The sequence below is a fragment of the Euleptes europaea genome, chromosome 14 (genome assembly GCF_029931775.1).
Source record: "Euleptes europaea isolate rEulEur1 chromosome 14, rEulEur1.hap1, whole genome shotgun sequence".
NCBI lineage: Eukaryota > Metazoa > Chordata > Lepidosauria > Squamata > Sphaerodactylidae > Euleptes > Euleptes europaea.
In genome coordinates, this window is record NC_079325.1 from 42,093,523 (window position 1) to 42,108,862 (window position 15,340).

General features: G+C 44.0%; 1 protein-coding gene across 1 annotated transcript in view; it reads right to left on the minus strand.

The window, feature by feature from the left end:
- The window catches only part of GSN (gelsolin), a 32,863-nt gene that overhangs the window by 1,334 nt on the left and 16,189 nt on the right, over positions 1 to 15,340 (minus strand). The window contains exons 7-15 of the mRNA XM_056860222.1: positions 15,118 to 15,250; positions 13,065 to 13,153; positions 11,658 to 11,873; positions 5,788 to 5,921; positions 4,392 to 4,482; positions 3,607 to 3,777; positions 1,861 to 2,035; positions 377 to 501; positions 64 to 141 (exon numbers count right to left, since the gene is read on the minus strand). Coding sequence (XP_056716200.1) covers positions 64 to 141; positions 377 to 501; positions 1,861 to 2,035; positions 3,607 to 3,777; positions 4,392 to 4,482; positions 5,788 to 5,921; positions 11,658 to 11,873; positions 13,065 to 13,153; positions 15,118 to 15,250 — 1,212 coding nt within the window. The remainder of the gene's footprint in view (positions 1 to 63; positions 142 to 376; positions 502 to 1,860; positions 2,036 to 3,606; positions 3,778 to 4,391; positions 4,483 to 5,787; positions 5,922 to 11,657; positions 11,874 to 13,064; positions 13,154 to 15,117; positions 15,251 to 15,340) is intronic.

The window sequence follows — 15,340 nt, forward strand, 5'->3', positions numbered from 1 at the left end:
GAAGGCTCAGTCTCTCCGGTGTACAGCATGAACAGACCTCGCTGCAAGGGATGGGCTACATACCTGGTCCCAGGTATCCAAAAGCATCACATCATCTGTGGCCAAATCCTCTTGGGTCAGCTCTCCAGGGACTTCTTCAATCTAAAAGTAATATTTAAAGATAATATGTAATGGGTATGAATACTTCAAGTAAAACTAAAAGGCATTCACATCTTTGGGCAGCTACCACGAAGAAGACCCTGCTCCTAATAACCAGCGGGTTAGCCACAAGAGGCAGCTGGGTGATCAAGGGACAGCTGTCCCCAACAAGATCCAGATCTTTGGGATTCTTGAAAAAGGAGCAACGTTCCGTGGCATTAACAAATGAGATACTCACAACAAAGCGTCCACTCTTGTTGGAACAGGCAAAGAGCCGAGGTGGATGCGCATCCATTTTCTTGTCCTTCAGCCGTGGGGAAGTGCGATATGGGGCTCTCCCACCCAGAGCTTCCCAGAAGCTGTCTGCAAAATGGAACAGAAGCATCAGAAACCACATCCACCCCATTGCCTACAAGAGAGTGGTATACACCGAGTGTACCCGCTACAATGGATTGGCCCTTCTTGGGAAAATGCCTGGTGGGCTGCTTTCAGTGTGTAGTGGTTAAGAGCAGTGGTTTGGAGCGGTGGAGTCTGATCTGGAGAACCGGGTTTGATTCCCCACACCTCCACATGAGCGGGGGAGACTAATCTGGTGAGCTGGATTAGTTTCCCTGCTCCTACCCATGAAGCCAGCTGGGTGACTAGTCACACTCTCTCAGCCCCACCTACCTCACAGGGTGTCTGTTGTGGGGAGGGGAAGGGTGGCTATTGTGGACTGCAGTCTTTGTTAGTCTGGAGGTTTTCAGGACAGGAAGCCAAGCCTAAGACTACAGTCCACAATAGCCATGCGGATTAGCCTTGGATTCCACATGTTAACAGATCACTTCAGGATACAATGGTTCCACATTAACATACCCCACCCTCATTAGCACATTATCTTGATTCTTAAGGACAATGATTTGCACATTACCTTTAATACTTTGCAGGATAATGACTCAGCTCAAACTCAACCCCCTTCTGACTATATATTACTCTTCCTACACACTTGACACTGAGAGACACTGTCCTTCAGTGTTACTCCTCTGAAGATGCCTGCCACAGCTGCTGGCGAAACGTCAGAAAAGAAAATACCAAGACCACGGTTACACAGCCCGGATAACCTACAAGAACCAATCAAGATGGAATTTGGAAAGGTAACGCTTAATATTATAGCCTCCATAGTTCATCCAGGAGATCTAACTTCTTTCAAAAGCTGAAACTTGCAAAGGGGCCTAGTACATGATCTGATGGCACATGAACCAACACACTTGCTAAAATCTGGATCAGGTCAGTGCCCAGATGGGAGACCTCTTGGGAACCTGATATAAGCCACTTTATGTTCCATGATGGAAGAAATGTGGGATATAAATGAAATCAAGAAAGCAAGAGTCTAGCTCTGAAATGCTCATAATTTTGAGTTTGGGGCTCTTATGGATGGCCCGGGCTCATCTCGTCAGATCTCAGAAGCTAAGCAGGGTTGGCCCTGGTTAGTACTTGGATGGGAGACCACCAAGGAATACTAGAGTCATTAAAGCAATGGCAAACCACCTCTGTTAGTCTCTTGCCTTGAAAACCCTACTGGTTTGCCATAAGTCGGCTGCGACTTGACGGTGCTTTACACACACACACACACACACACAGAGAGAGAGAGAGAGAGAAAGAGAGAGAGAGAGGCCCACAAACCATCCTAGGCTGCCGATCATAGAAGAACGGGCAGATATGATTCAGAATACCATTTCATACCTGGTTCTCGACCCTCAGTGACCTGGGTCCCCCTCACACCCAGAACCTTCAACAGCTCCTGGGCCCCAGACTTCTCTGCATCGCTGGCCCCTTGGCCCACCCAGAGGTAAGCAGCAGAGGGAGTTTTTAATACAAAGGCATCATTAGAATTGAGTTCTTTGGCCGCTGGATCCACCTGTAAAGGAATAACCACAGCTTGGCATCAGGATTGACCATGCTGACTTTTTTTGAGGTGCTGAGACTTCTCTACAAAGGCACTCAAATGCCTAATTTCCTTTTGGCTTCCAGCAAGGCAGACACCATTGACAATATATATAAAGTCATTAACAAAATCAACTCTAACAATAAAAGCTTTCCTGGAGAGAAGCCCACAGGGCAAAAAAGTATTCTGGGAATAAAGTACAAGTTCATGGGAACAGCTTGGTATTTGGTCATTCTTATCGGCAGGAAAAGAGGAATCTCCCAGTAATGTATCTAGACCATGAAGCGCTATCTAAATTGATATACAAGTCCCAGCAAACCTGAACTCATCTGGTTGATTGCATGGCAGTTGAAACTTCCTTCAGTACATAAAATTCACAAGGTTGTCCCTTTGGACTCTACCAATAAATTACATTCACACCTTACAGCAATGTTGACTGGAGGCAACTATCTGTCCACAGATCAAATGAAATCCAAATAGATAACCTCTGAAATGCACTACCAGCTCCCCACAATATTTACATTAGTGTTGGTGGAAGCTCCTGGGAAGAATTCCATGTTCAAGTGCATTTACCTGGCCTAGGCCAACAGATTTCTACCTTCCAAATTTAATATTGCCATGTGAGTTCTGCCATTTGCACCTATTACAGACCATGTGATGGCTGAAAGTTTGGCTTGGACTGAGGAGGCCTGGGTTCCAATTCACGTTAGGGCCACAAAGCTGACCTTGGGCCAATCATTCTCTCTTGGCCTAGCCTACCTCACAGCATTGTTGTAAAGGAAAAATGGGATTATGCCATCCTAAACCCCTTGGAGGAAGGGTGGTATATACATGCATGGAATAAATGAACAATTTAAAAGCCCTTTACATTTACAACTGTGTACTTGTCACTCAGTCACACTACATGATGAGTTTTGTAGTCTTATGTAACAGATTTCAAGTATGCCTATTTTGTTCACATTGTTGCCACGTATACATTATATTCCTTATAGGAAGGCTTATGTGTTCAAAGAGGATTTAGGTAAATAGGGTTCCTGTTTTGGAACATAATTCTATATCTACAGGACCCCGAATTCCATTATGAAATTGTGGAACTCCCTGCCCCAGAATGTGGAGATGGCTGCCAACTTGGAAGGCTTTAAGAGGGGAGTGGACATGTTCATGGAGGAGAGGTATTCATGGCTACTAGTTGAAATGGATACTAGTCATGATGCATACCTATTCTCTCAAGGATCAGAGGAGCATACTGAATATATTAGGTGCTGTGAAACACAGGCAGGATGCTGATGCTGCAGCTGTCTTGGTTGGGGGCTTCCTAGAGGCACCTGGTTGGCCACTGTGTGAACAGACTGCTGGACTTGATGGGCCTTGGTCTGATCCAGCATGGCTTTTCTTATGTTCTTATGAATTCAGCTGTAATACTAATTTGCAACACACCATCAAGAGCTCCTAAGAAAACCCCACGTCCAACCATGAAGAGGATACAGTAGTGCATACGTTTGCAACGATCCTGCCAATGAATTCTGTCTTTATGGATCACTTACCTCCACTGCCCTGGTAGCTCCAGAAGTGCTGGACCGGACTTGGAACAGCCGTGTCGGTGCAGGGCTCGCCTGCCCACCTTCTCTGGAGGTGCCACCCTTGTACACAATCAGAGGTTTTCCACCGAACAAGCTCATGAGATGAGGTGGTTCTTTGCCCTGGACCACTCGTTTCTGTTGAGGAAGAGGCCCAGAATCAGAGTACAGAGGAGGAACAACTTAAAGGTGGACACTCAATCATGCGAAGAGCAGCCACTGGAACACATCCTACACTAGGCTTCCATAAAAACAGACGAGTAATTCTATGGATCACACTAAAGTCCATTGGTTTTGGTTTGTCAATCAATTAGAGAATTTCCCATCTGCTTTTTTAACAAATGAGTCAGTTCATTAGAGATTCTCCACTGATTGTTTCCTGATTCTCGCAATCTCTATAAGTCCATTCCCCTCTAAGTACATTCACCTTCAAAATTTCATCTTGAAGTTTTCTTGACTTAGGCTGACAGATTACCTTCCTTTCACATCCGTGAAACATGTGCTCAGATTTCAACCTGTTTTGTTAGTAACCCCTTTCCTTCCAATGATGCTTTCATATATGCGCACTTTACATGCCACTGCAATGTATGTTGGGTTTTGTAGTCTTAATGGTGGCCTAAGCAACAGATCTCAAGATAGTATCTTCAGCTCCTTTAACAATATACTGTAGAGCTCTTCAGACCTTATTCCTTCCCTAGCTTTGATACACCTTAACCTTAAACAACCTGGACTGTTCTGCTGGGTCTAATTACCTGTACAGGTGTGCCACCCAGTTCTTCATCCAGCTGGACACTAAGAAAAGCTGAAGTTGTGATCTCATCTTGGGAAGAATCAGCACCCTGCCTGGAAAAGACAGAATGAAAATTGAAATACACCCTTCAGGCCTTTCAGATCTAGCCCATTTTAAAAAATAAATAATAGTGCACATATTTAATTTTTTAACAACAACAATAATAATCTTTTTTATAGCTTAAAGTAACAGAACAGCAGTATATGGCTTTAATTAAAAAATCTTTTATACATATTTAGGGGCAATATCACTTGTTTATATATGACCCTTTTCACATGCATCAAACGTTCTTAAGCAATGCTCATAGTTTTGGTTAGTATGTTGAACAGAGGAATATCTAATATTTTAATAAATGCCTGATGAACAACATCTGGCAGGTTTTCTGCAAATTATCCTGGCAGAGGTTGTATCAAATATAAATGGTAACTTCCCTCGAAGTGATAAAAGGAAAGATCTATCAACATATTCATCTGTGGATCATGGCCTCAGCTCAGATGGTTCATACCAGTGCTACCATGAACCTTTGAGAAAGAAAGATTCACGCTGAAGTGCTTGGGGCCTCTGGTTCCCAGTTTTGGGGCTGCCTTTTAAAAGGGGTTGGAAGCTTCCAGAAAGCCCAAGTATTTCTTTCTGATGTATATTGTATAATCTTCATTGGCTTTGTTTCCAGTTTTGTTTCTTTCTGACGTATATTGTATAATCTTCATTGGCTTTGTTTCCAGTTCAAAGTGTGGGTTTTGACATTTAAAACTCTATGCAATTTAGATCAGGATGATAAGCTGTGTTAGTCTGTCTGTAGCAGTAGAAAAGAGCAAGAGTCCAGTAGCTCCTTAATGGCTAACAAAATTTCTGGCAGCTTTCTGAAGAAGTGAGCTGTGGCTCACGAAAGCTCACGCCCTGCCAGAAATTTTTGTTAGCCTTTAAGATACTACTGGACTCTTGCTCTTTTCTAAGCAATTTAGTGCTTATGTACTTCAAGGACAAGCTCCTATAGGTAGTTACCTCAAGAAACCCATAGATAGCCTACTCTGTAAGTAAGGTGGGTGGGCACAGATGACAAGGCCTTTTCAGGGAACCCTGGTTTTCAAGTCGCGGTCAAGCCTCTGACCTGACCTAGCAATCTGGCTGATTTTGCTGTGTTCTTGCTGGCACTATGCTGATCCTGTGGTGCTTTAGTGAGAGATGATATTTTTAATGTTGAACGTCTTTGCTAATGTTGCCAGATATTTCTCATTTAGTGTCTGGTTGTTTGTTGATTTTCAATATTACCATTAGCCGCTCTGAGGATCCCCACACAGGGCTAGGAAGACAGGATAGAAAGGTTTTCACTTGCGGGGCTTTAAAGGGAATCTACTTACCAAGTATAGATGATTTTCCCCTGCTTGTTTCCATGCCTGTAATCATACAAGATGATATAGCTGTCTCCGCCGTAGAACTGGCCATAATGTGAAGGATCTACAGGCACCTTGGCAGAACCTTCTATTCTCCAGATCTGTCCATGAAAGAGGGAAAATTGTTTCAAGTCAGTACAAGAACAGCTTTTTTCTTACAAAAAGGAGCTGTTCGTTTTCCCCCCTGATTTGTAAAAGTAGAATTGGACAGTAAGTAGAATCGAAAAGCAAAATTAAACATGATACTCCGTTTCCTCAACCAAAAACAGCCTTCCCAGAGTGCTTGAAGAAGAAGAAGCAAAAGAAAGAATTGGTTTTTATATGCTGACTTTTAAAAACCTTTTTAAAGGAGAATCAAACCGGCTTACAATCACCTTCCTTTCCTCTCCTCACAACAGACACCTTGTGAGGTAGGTGGAGCTGAGAGTTCAGAGAGAACTGTGACTAGCCCAAGGTCACCCAGTTGGCTTCATGTGTAGGTGTGGGGAAACCAACCTGGTTCTCCAGATTAGAATCCGCTGCTCATGTGGTGGAGTGGGGAATCAAACCTGGTTCTCCAGATTAAAGTCCATCACTCTTAACCACTACACCACACTGCCTGATAGGGCAAAAGGCAGGAGTATCATCCACTTTGAATTGAATTAGCTCTGCCTTGCATGTGTTGCCAACAAAGCTCTTGCTTTGCTAACCTCTCATTTTTGTGGTGTGTTCTCTGCCACAGTGCAATCCTAAGAACACATTCCTGTGTAAGCACCATTGAACAGGCCTGAGTAGAATTCAGAGTAGACCTGCTTAGGATGGCACTGGCCCGGCTTTGTATCTACACTGCCATGGAAGCCTGCTGGGTGACCTTGGGCCTGTCACACTTTCTCAGTCTAACCTACCCTGCAGGGCTGTTGTTGTGAGGACAAAATGGAGGAAAGGAGAACAATGTTGTAAGCCACTTTGGATGCCACTGGAGAGGAAAGCGGGGTATAAATATCTAAATAGAAAGAAGCCGCTAGAGATGGAAGAAACGTCTTGGGTTTTACTGCAAATGGTGCTTCCCTTGCTGAATTGTGTGCGTATGTGCAATTATTACACAGTCTTTCCAGGTCGGTTTTCTCCACCCGACACCCACAAACAAACCATGACATTTGGGTGCGGTGGAACACAGGCAGGATGGTGCTGCTGCAGTCATCTTGTTTGTGGCTTCCTGGAGGTACCTGGCTGGCCACTGTGTGAGCAGACTGCTGGACTTGATGGGCCTTGGTCTGATCCAGCAGGGCCTTTCTTATGTTCTTATCCTGATTTCTGTTGCCTGCTGTTCTCAACTGCAGACTAGAAGTGTCACTCTAAAGCAGAGTTAAACCCTTCTAAGTCCATTGATTTCCGTGGACTTAGAAAGGGGTGGCTCTGCTTAGGATGGCACTGTAGGATGTTGCAGTGGGGCCTGCAAAACCCGTAAAGATTAATTGGAGGATTGGCTAGGAACTGTGCAAGGAAAACACTGTGCAAACGTCCTCTGCTTGCACAGCTCCTTGCACTTCTCGTTCAGTCCTCTTGCACAACCGTCAGCCACGACGGAGCTGTCTGGACACATGGTTGCCCCGCTCCTTGCTCTTTCGATATTTGTTTCACCCTCCAGAACGCAAGGGGTGTAAACTAATACCTACAGCAATCAAACTGTCAGCCTGCCAGTATCAAAGGCTGGTACAACCAGGTCTTAGGATCAGAACCTGGAATATTTGCTTCTTTCTTCCTTCCTTTTTAAAAAATTGTAACTTCTGCCAGACGTAGGGCTCTACAGAGCTTGAAAGCCTGCGCAGCATTTTGTGTCATTTGGATTGGCCTCAATAAAAACGATATTACGTGATTTCGTTTCTTTTTCTGGATTTCGATGCAGCTGTTTACAACTTTCCCCTTACAAAATAGCCCTGCAGGGCCACCTCCTGGAGGAAAATGGCAAAACCAGTAAGAATGTCTCTCCGAGGCCATTTATGCATGGCTGTTTCCTCCTGGTCACCCTGCCAATTGCTTCGGGGCTTTGCTTTGATTATGCTTGCATTTTCCAACCGTCAGAAGTCGCCTCGCTCCCGCCCCTGCACGTTTTGCCCGCACTTTCTGGATTTGTGTTTAGCCAGCATCCAGAAAATGCAAGGAGAACACGCAAAAAAGTGTGGGGAGAATGAGGCGACCTCTGGCAGTCGGAAAATGCAAACACAATCAAAGCAAAGCCGAAGGAGTTAGTGAGGTGACCGCGAGGAAACAGCCATGCATAAGAGGCCAGACACGCCTTGGCTTGATATAAAACTTAGCAAAGACATAAACATCCACAGCAAAACATGGTTGGCTTTATCATGAGGCCAACACATGACGATAGAAACAACGAATGCAAGACGATATCCCTGGCCTCTCCACCTAAAGGAACAAATGTAGCAGGTTTTGGGAAAGATCTTTCCTTTCCTGAGATTATTGAGAGCCGCTGCCAGTCAGAGCAGATAATACTGAACTTGATGGACCAACGATCTCATTCAGAATAAGACAAAAAAGGAAGCACTACTTCACATAATGGGTAGCTAATTTACGGAACTCATTGCCAAAAGGTGGGGCCACAGTCTTAGATGGATTGAAAAAGGGATTAGCCAGATTTATCTCAGTCTATTGTTGGCTATTGCCCTAACCTGAATGGCCCAGGCTAGCCTGATATTGTCAGATTTCAGAAGCTAAGCAGGGTCGGCCCTGGTTAGTAATTGAAGGGGAGACCTCCAAGGGATGCCAGGGTTGCTATGCAGAGGCAGACAATGACAAACCACCTCTGTTTGTCTCTTCCCTTGAAAACCCAATGGAGTTGCCATAAGTCAGCTGTGACTGACTTCAAAAAGTTGGCTATAAATTCAAATTCAAATTCAAAAACCTTTATTGGCATAACAAATCGTACAAGGTATTCCAGAATTTGGCAAATGATAAAACATCAATATCGCAATCTGTAGCAATAGATATGAATAAAATGAGGTATGCCGGAGTACCGTGGATATAAGGTATATATAGAAAACTAGTTTCTACAAGTAACCGGAATAGCAGCTATTATATTTTTTGTTTGATTTTTATCATTAGAGCTTGCTTCAAAAACATGGCTACTATTTCTGTAGTTTCTGGATCATACCCGTTCAGTAAAAGTCTGATCAAAGAGTGGGGGGGAGAGTTCGTATCCAAAATTGATGGCATTAAAAATTTAGTACGTAGGTCCACTAGCATTTCACATTCCAATAAAATATGATAAATGGAGTCTATCTGGTTCAAGCCACAGCCACAAATTCTCTTTTCCAAAGGGGTACCATTAAATCTCCCGAATAAAACTGCCGATGGAAAGGCGTTTAGTCTAGCTAGCATAAAGGCCCTGCAGAGGGAAGGATCACTTAGAAAGTAGAAGTAATCCTGGAGGAGTCCAAAATTGGCAGAAAGACCCAATTTGGATGAAGAACAAGATAAAGGAGTTGCAGGCAGGATTGTTTGTCTTTCATGGTCAAGTAATCTTTGCTTAATAACTCGGAAGATGGTTTGGCTGTCCAGCATCAATAAGTTGTCTATATCTAATCCCAAGGTTTTCAGTTTGTGTGGGATAAGAGTGAACCACTCTGTATCTGCAGCTTCTTTTAATAAAAAGGGAGTAAGATGATTTTCATTTGGAGAAAAATGAATCTTAATCCAGTATTTAAATGTTGAGAGCCAAGCTTTGGTCTCTAAAGTCATCATTCCAGTTTCACTAAGGATAGATTGGAATGGGACGCAACTAGGAAGTCCTAGTATTTGGCGGAGGAAGGAAGTCTGTACAGCTTCCAAATTTTTATTCAGTGCTTCTATCCAGACAGGTATTCCATACAGTAGTTGCGCCAAAATCTTAACTGTAAAAACACGAATAGCTGCAGGTACATATTGGTTCCCTTTTAAGTAAAAAAAAATCGTTTAATCTGTGATGCTGAATATTTAGCTAAGTTGATGACATTATTTCTGTGATTTGTCCAAGTTAAATTGTAGTTAAAAGTGAGACCCAAATATTTAAAAGTCTTGACCTGCTCTATTGGTACATTGTCGATGGACCATTTTGAAAGATGCCAGCTTTTGGTGAAAACTAGAATTTTGGTTTTGGCATAATTAATTTGCAATTTGTTATGTTTGCAATAATCAGCGAACAGTTGTAGGTGTCTTAATAAGCCGACCCTTGTAAAAGATAAAATAGTGGCGTCATCGGCGTAAAGTAACAGTGGAATTTTCAGGTTTCCAATCTTAGGGGAATGACCATCAATTGAGTTAAAAATCTTTGGAAGATCAGCTAAAAATAGATTAAAAAGATGCGGGGCTAAAACGCAACCTTGTTTCACTACTTTTGAGGTAGGAATTTTGGGTGTTAAGTGGCCTTCATCTGAGAATTTGACCTGGCAAAAGGTACCTGTGTGGAGTTTAATGAGATATAAAAGGCGGGGGTCTATGTTCAGGGACTCTAATTTGTTCCAGAGAAGGTTCCGATCAATTGAATCAAAAGCTCCTTTTAAATCTATAAAGGCAACATATAACTTTTTTGTGCCCGATTTCATATATATTTTTTGCTAGACAAGATAAAAGGAGACAGTGGTCCACTGTGGAACATCCTTTTATAAATCCAATTTGTTCAGGGCCAATGATTTTATTATCCTGTGTCCATTTAACTAGTCGTTGTTCTAGATATTTAGCATAGATTTTAGATATAATGTTCAAGAGGCTGATTGGGCGATAATTTTCAGGACAGTCTAATCCTCCTTTTTTATAGATTGGTATTATTATTGCACTTAGCCAATCTTCAGGAATAGAGCCAGAATTGTTGATAGTAGTAAATAGCTTTGCTAGTGGATCTGCCCACCAGTCTGCATTTTTTTTAAAGAGTTCTGGAGGTAGCGCGTCCAAACCTGGAGACTTCCCAGATTTAAATTTCAAAATTATATCTTTTAAATCCTCTGATCTCACTGGTTCCCATGAAGAGTAAAGAGAGTCAGTAAGGGCAGCTGGGATTATATTGGTTTGTGAAGTTGGCTATAAAAAAAAACAACACACACATGTTGGCATGATACCCGAATGGGACCTCTAAGTTCAGAGGCAGAATGCTTCTGATGTCAGGTACTGGACAGCGGTCAGCAGGCAAAGGGCCTGCCGACCCTACTGCATAAGTCAGGCAGTAAAGCCCAGCTTTATCTGTTCTGCAAGTATCCCCAAATAACTTTGTTCTCTACCCCCTTCCAGCTGAGAAGGTCAGTCGGTGAAGCTCTGTGGCTTTGTTACACCCACTGTTAGAAACAGGTCGATGGTCTAGATGCACCATTAGTCTTATCTAGGATGGTTAGTCAGAGCAGCACTCTTATTTTTCTCATTGCATTGCCTTTCTCAAGGTGCAGAATGGTATGGCCTGATCTTCAGATATCAGAAGCTAAGCAGCATCAGTACTTGGATGGGAGACCACCAAGGAAGGCTCTGCAGAGGAAGGCAGTGGTAAACCACCTCTGCTTCTCACTTGCCTTGGAAGCTGCTTGCTGGGGTCACCATAGGTTGGTTGCAACCTGACAGTACATACGTACATATTGCTTTTCTTCCATCATGAAACACATGGTATTGTTCACAGGAACACCAGGCGTTCTTCCATCCAGGCACCAGACCGAGATCTACTTCAGCTAGGTTATATGCTTTCCGACCACATGAAGCTCAAAAACAGTGGTCTGCAGATCCCTGTTGGTCCTTTATACACTGTGAGTGGTTTTGAAGACCACAATGATATTGATCTTTTCTAGAACAAGCAATCTCAAACACTGTGAAAGCAGTGCCTTGGTTACCTGCTTGTTCCCAGAGCCATCGTCTTCCATGCCATGCTGGGCCGCCATCGTTGGGGAGGTGTGCAGTGTGGAAGCATCGAAGGGCACCTTCTCAATCTTGGCCACGTTACCGGAGATGTACGCCACTCCCAAGCCCTCCGTCTGGTCCCTGTCCCGCCAATTCTTGAAGAACTGCTTGAACAGGGGAGTCTCACCGCTCTCTGGAAGGACTTGGATCTGGAGCAAAGAAGAAAAGTCTGAGCGGGAATGGTCTCACCCTGAGCTAAGAGCTTAAGGGCCTTGAGCAGGTTTCTGATGAGGTGGCATAGACATGTTTTAAATACATACATACATTTTCACAAACGGGTGTTGGGGGCTAATCTATAGGCGACTGAGCTCCAGGATTAGAAATCACCACATGTAATGTAGCCCTAAAAAACAGCCACAGGTGAGGCCAACATGAATATATAGACCATGGCACTAGAGAAAAGATGCTTAATTCTCCTCGCCTCCCCAACTAGACATGCCCACCACTGTATTTTGTGAGGAGGTAATGAATCATCCCCATTTTACAAGCAGGAAAGTAAGAGGGAGAGAGAGGAGGATTGCCTCAGAGACACCCTCTACTTACACAGCTGAACCGACTGGCCAGCAAGCATAACAAAGCTAGGCTGGGTTAGCTCCATAGATCCATACTTTAGATATGTTGTTTTACTTTATTAGATCATGGTGGTTATTCCTTCCCTGTTTTATCCTCACAACAGCCTTGTGAGGTAGGTTAGAAGAAAAAGAGTTGGTTTTTATATGCCGACTTTCTCTACCACTTAAGGGAGACTCAAACCGGCTTATAATCACCTTCCCTTCCCCTCCCCACAACAGACACCCTGCGAGGTGGGTGAGGCTGAGAGAGCTGTGACTCGCCCAAGGTCACCCAGCTGGCTTAGTGTGTAGGAGTGGGGAAACAAATCCAGTTCACCAGATTAGCCTCCGCCACACATGTGGAGGAGTGGGGAATCGAACCTGGTTCTCCAGATCAGACTCCACCGCTCCAAACCACCGCTCTTAACCACTATGCCACACTATGCCACACTGGCTCTGGTTAGGCTGAGAGAAATAAGGACTGGCCTACGGTCACCCAGCAGGCTTCATGACTGAGTGGTGATTTGACTGTGGATGTAGGCAGATACTCAGATTCAGATTTATTTTTAATACGGCAAAGCCATTAAAATATTAGGCAGATACTTTACCCGCTATATCATACTGACATTTCGCTGTCTCTTTCCCCCCACGTTCTTCCTTTAAAGGGGGCTTTGGAGATTTCTTACAGTGCTTATTTCCTATCAGCCATGTTTGTTTAAGCTTAGCTTCAATCTGTAACTGAACTGAAGACTGTAACTGAAGTACAACCTACTTTCCTGCAACCCTCACCTGTGTGTGCCGGGGATAGCCCATCTTGGTGATGAAATCAGAGGCAGTTTTCAGGGCTGCCTTCCTTTCTTCAGCATTGGCATTTTTACCTATGGTCAGAACAGGTATGTGAGAACCCTGGTATCTTTTGGGCAGTCACCGAATTAAAAAAAAATTGGTTGGTCAATCATATCAATCAATCAGTCAAGTTTTATTTCGATACAATATCAGCTCTGAATAAAAATCAAAGTTAGGTTAAAATGATAAAATAAAATAATAAAAGTTGATGATTCTGGGTGGGATGATTTGAAGAAGAGGAGGAAAGATCTTCTATGGGGAAAGGTTTTCAGTTAGCCGTTTATGAATCCCACTAGACCGGAGGCAAAATTTGGCTACTTGGATGGTTATCTCCCGAGAGGAGTCTGCTAGGAGAAGGGAAAATTTAGCTTCTTCTGATCTCCCAGGAAAGGATGGCAAAATGGGGAGAATGTACTGCGATCTTATGTCGTTGCAGAAGGGACATCGCAGCAGAATGTGTTCTATTGTTTCCACTTTCTCTGTTTTGCATGGGCAGATCAATCATATGAGGGTTGGCCAACTAATTAATTGATCAAACCAGCATACATTTGAATGCAAACAAAACAGTTTGTTCTGAGGAAAAATTTGCTTTGAGGTGACACGCGCAGAAGTCAGAGCGGGCGCCAACTTAGAAGAGAGTGTGACAGAAAGAGCCATGTTGGATCAGCCCAAAGGCCCATCTGGTTCAGCATTCTGTTCACACAAAGAGGGCAGGAATGCTTCATCTAAAATGGTACTGGAAAAGGGACATGAGAAAGGTTTATAAAATCATGGAGGAAGTGGAAAGAAAGAACTCCCCCCCTCCCACACCATGGGGCCAATCAACCAATTTGAAGGGCAGTAGATGCAGAACAGACGACAGGAACCAGCTCTTCACACAAGACATAGGCCTTTTATGCATGGCTGTCTCCCTCATGGTCACCCCTCCGACATGGGTCTTTGTTTTGATTGTGCATGCAGTTTCCAACCGTCAATGGTCGCCTCACTCTCCCCCTGAGTTTCCGTGCATTTTGCCCGTGTTTTCAAATTCGGGATGAAACAGATCCCTGAAAACTCGGGGCAAAATGAGCGGAATCAAGCAGGGAGAGCGAGGCGACCTCTCCCATAATACTAGAACATGGGGTCATCTGCTAAAGCTGGAGGGCAAGAGATTCAAAACAGATAAAAGGGAGTATTTTTTCACACAACGCATAGTTAAATTGTGGAACTCCCTGCCTCAGGATGTGGTGATGGCTGCCAGCTTGGAGGGCTTTAAGAGGAGAGTGGACATATTAATGGAGGAGAGGGGTATTCATGGCTGTTAGTTAGAATGGATACTAGTCATGCTGCATACCTATTCTCTCTAGTATCAGAGGAGAATGCCTATTATATCCGGTGCTGTGGAACACAGGCAGGATGGTGCTGCTGCAGTCGTCTTGTTTGGGGGCTTCCTAGAGGCACCTGGTTGGCCACTGTGTGAACAGACTGCTGGACTTGATGGGCCTGGGTCTGATCCAGCAGGGCCTTTCTTATATTCTTATGACCTCTGAGGGTCAGAAAATGCACGCACAATCAAAACAAAGACCCGACGTTGGTCGGAGGGGTGACAGTGAGGGAAACAGCCATGCATAAAAGGCCATGATTAACACAGGAAGCTGCTGCTTCAAGGTGCAAATCAGAGCGACTTGCAAAGGTGGCCTTTTAAAGATCAGGAAAATTCACGGAAGATTGATCTATCAACAGCCATTAGGCATGATAACTAAATGGAATCTCCATGTACAGAGCAAGTGTACGTCCATGAAACAGTAAATGAGGACAAGCAATTGAGATGACTATCACTACTGTACACCACTGGCAAACTTACAGTGCACCGCTGGCAAACTTACCCTATTAAAACACATGCAGAAAATTCACATCCACGTCCAGTAAAGCACATATGTGCACCCGTTCTCCATAGGAAACCAGACCTTGCATCAGCCATCGTACACCCTGGTCCAGCCCTACTCCCTCCATTTACCTTTCCAGACATAGATCTTTCCATCGGTGCCATGGTCGAGAATAAAGCAGTCGTCTGAGTTCAAGGCTGCCTGGGAGAATGGGTTCTCATTGGCCACCAGAGAAACTGCCATAGTCCCTGCACCGTTGGACACCTGTTGACAGAACGGCAGAGGAGACTCTTTTAACTATTTCAAAAAGATAATCATAACCTTCCTCCACACTGGCAAACTTCTTTTTTTCCC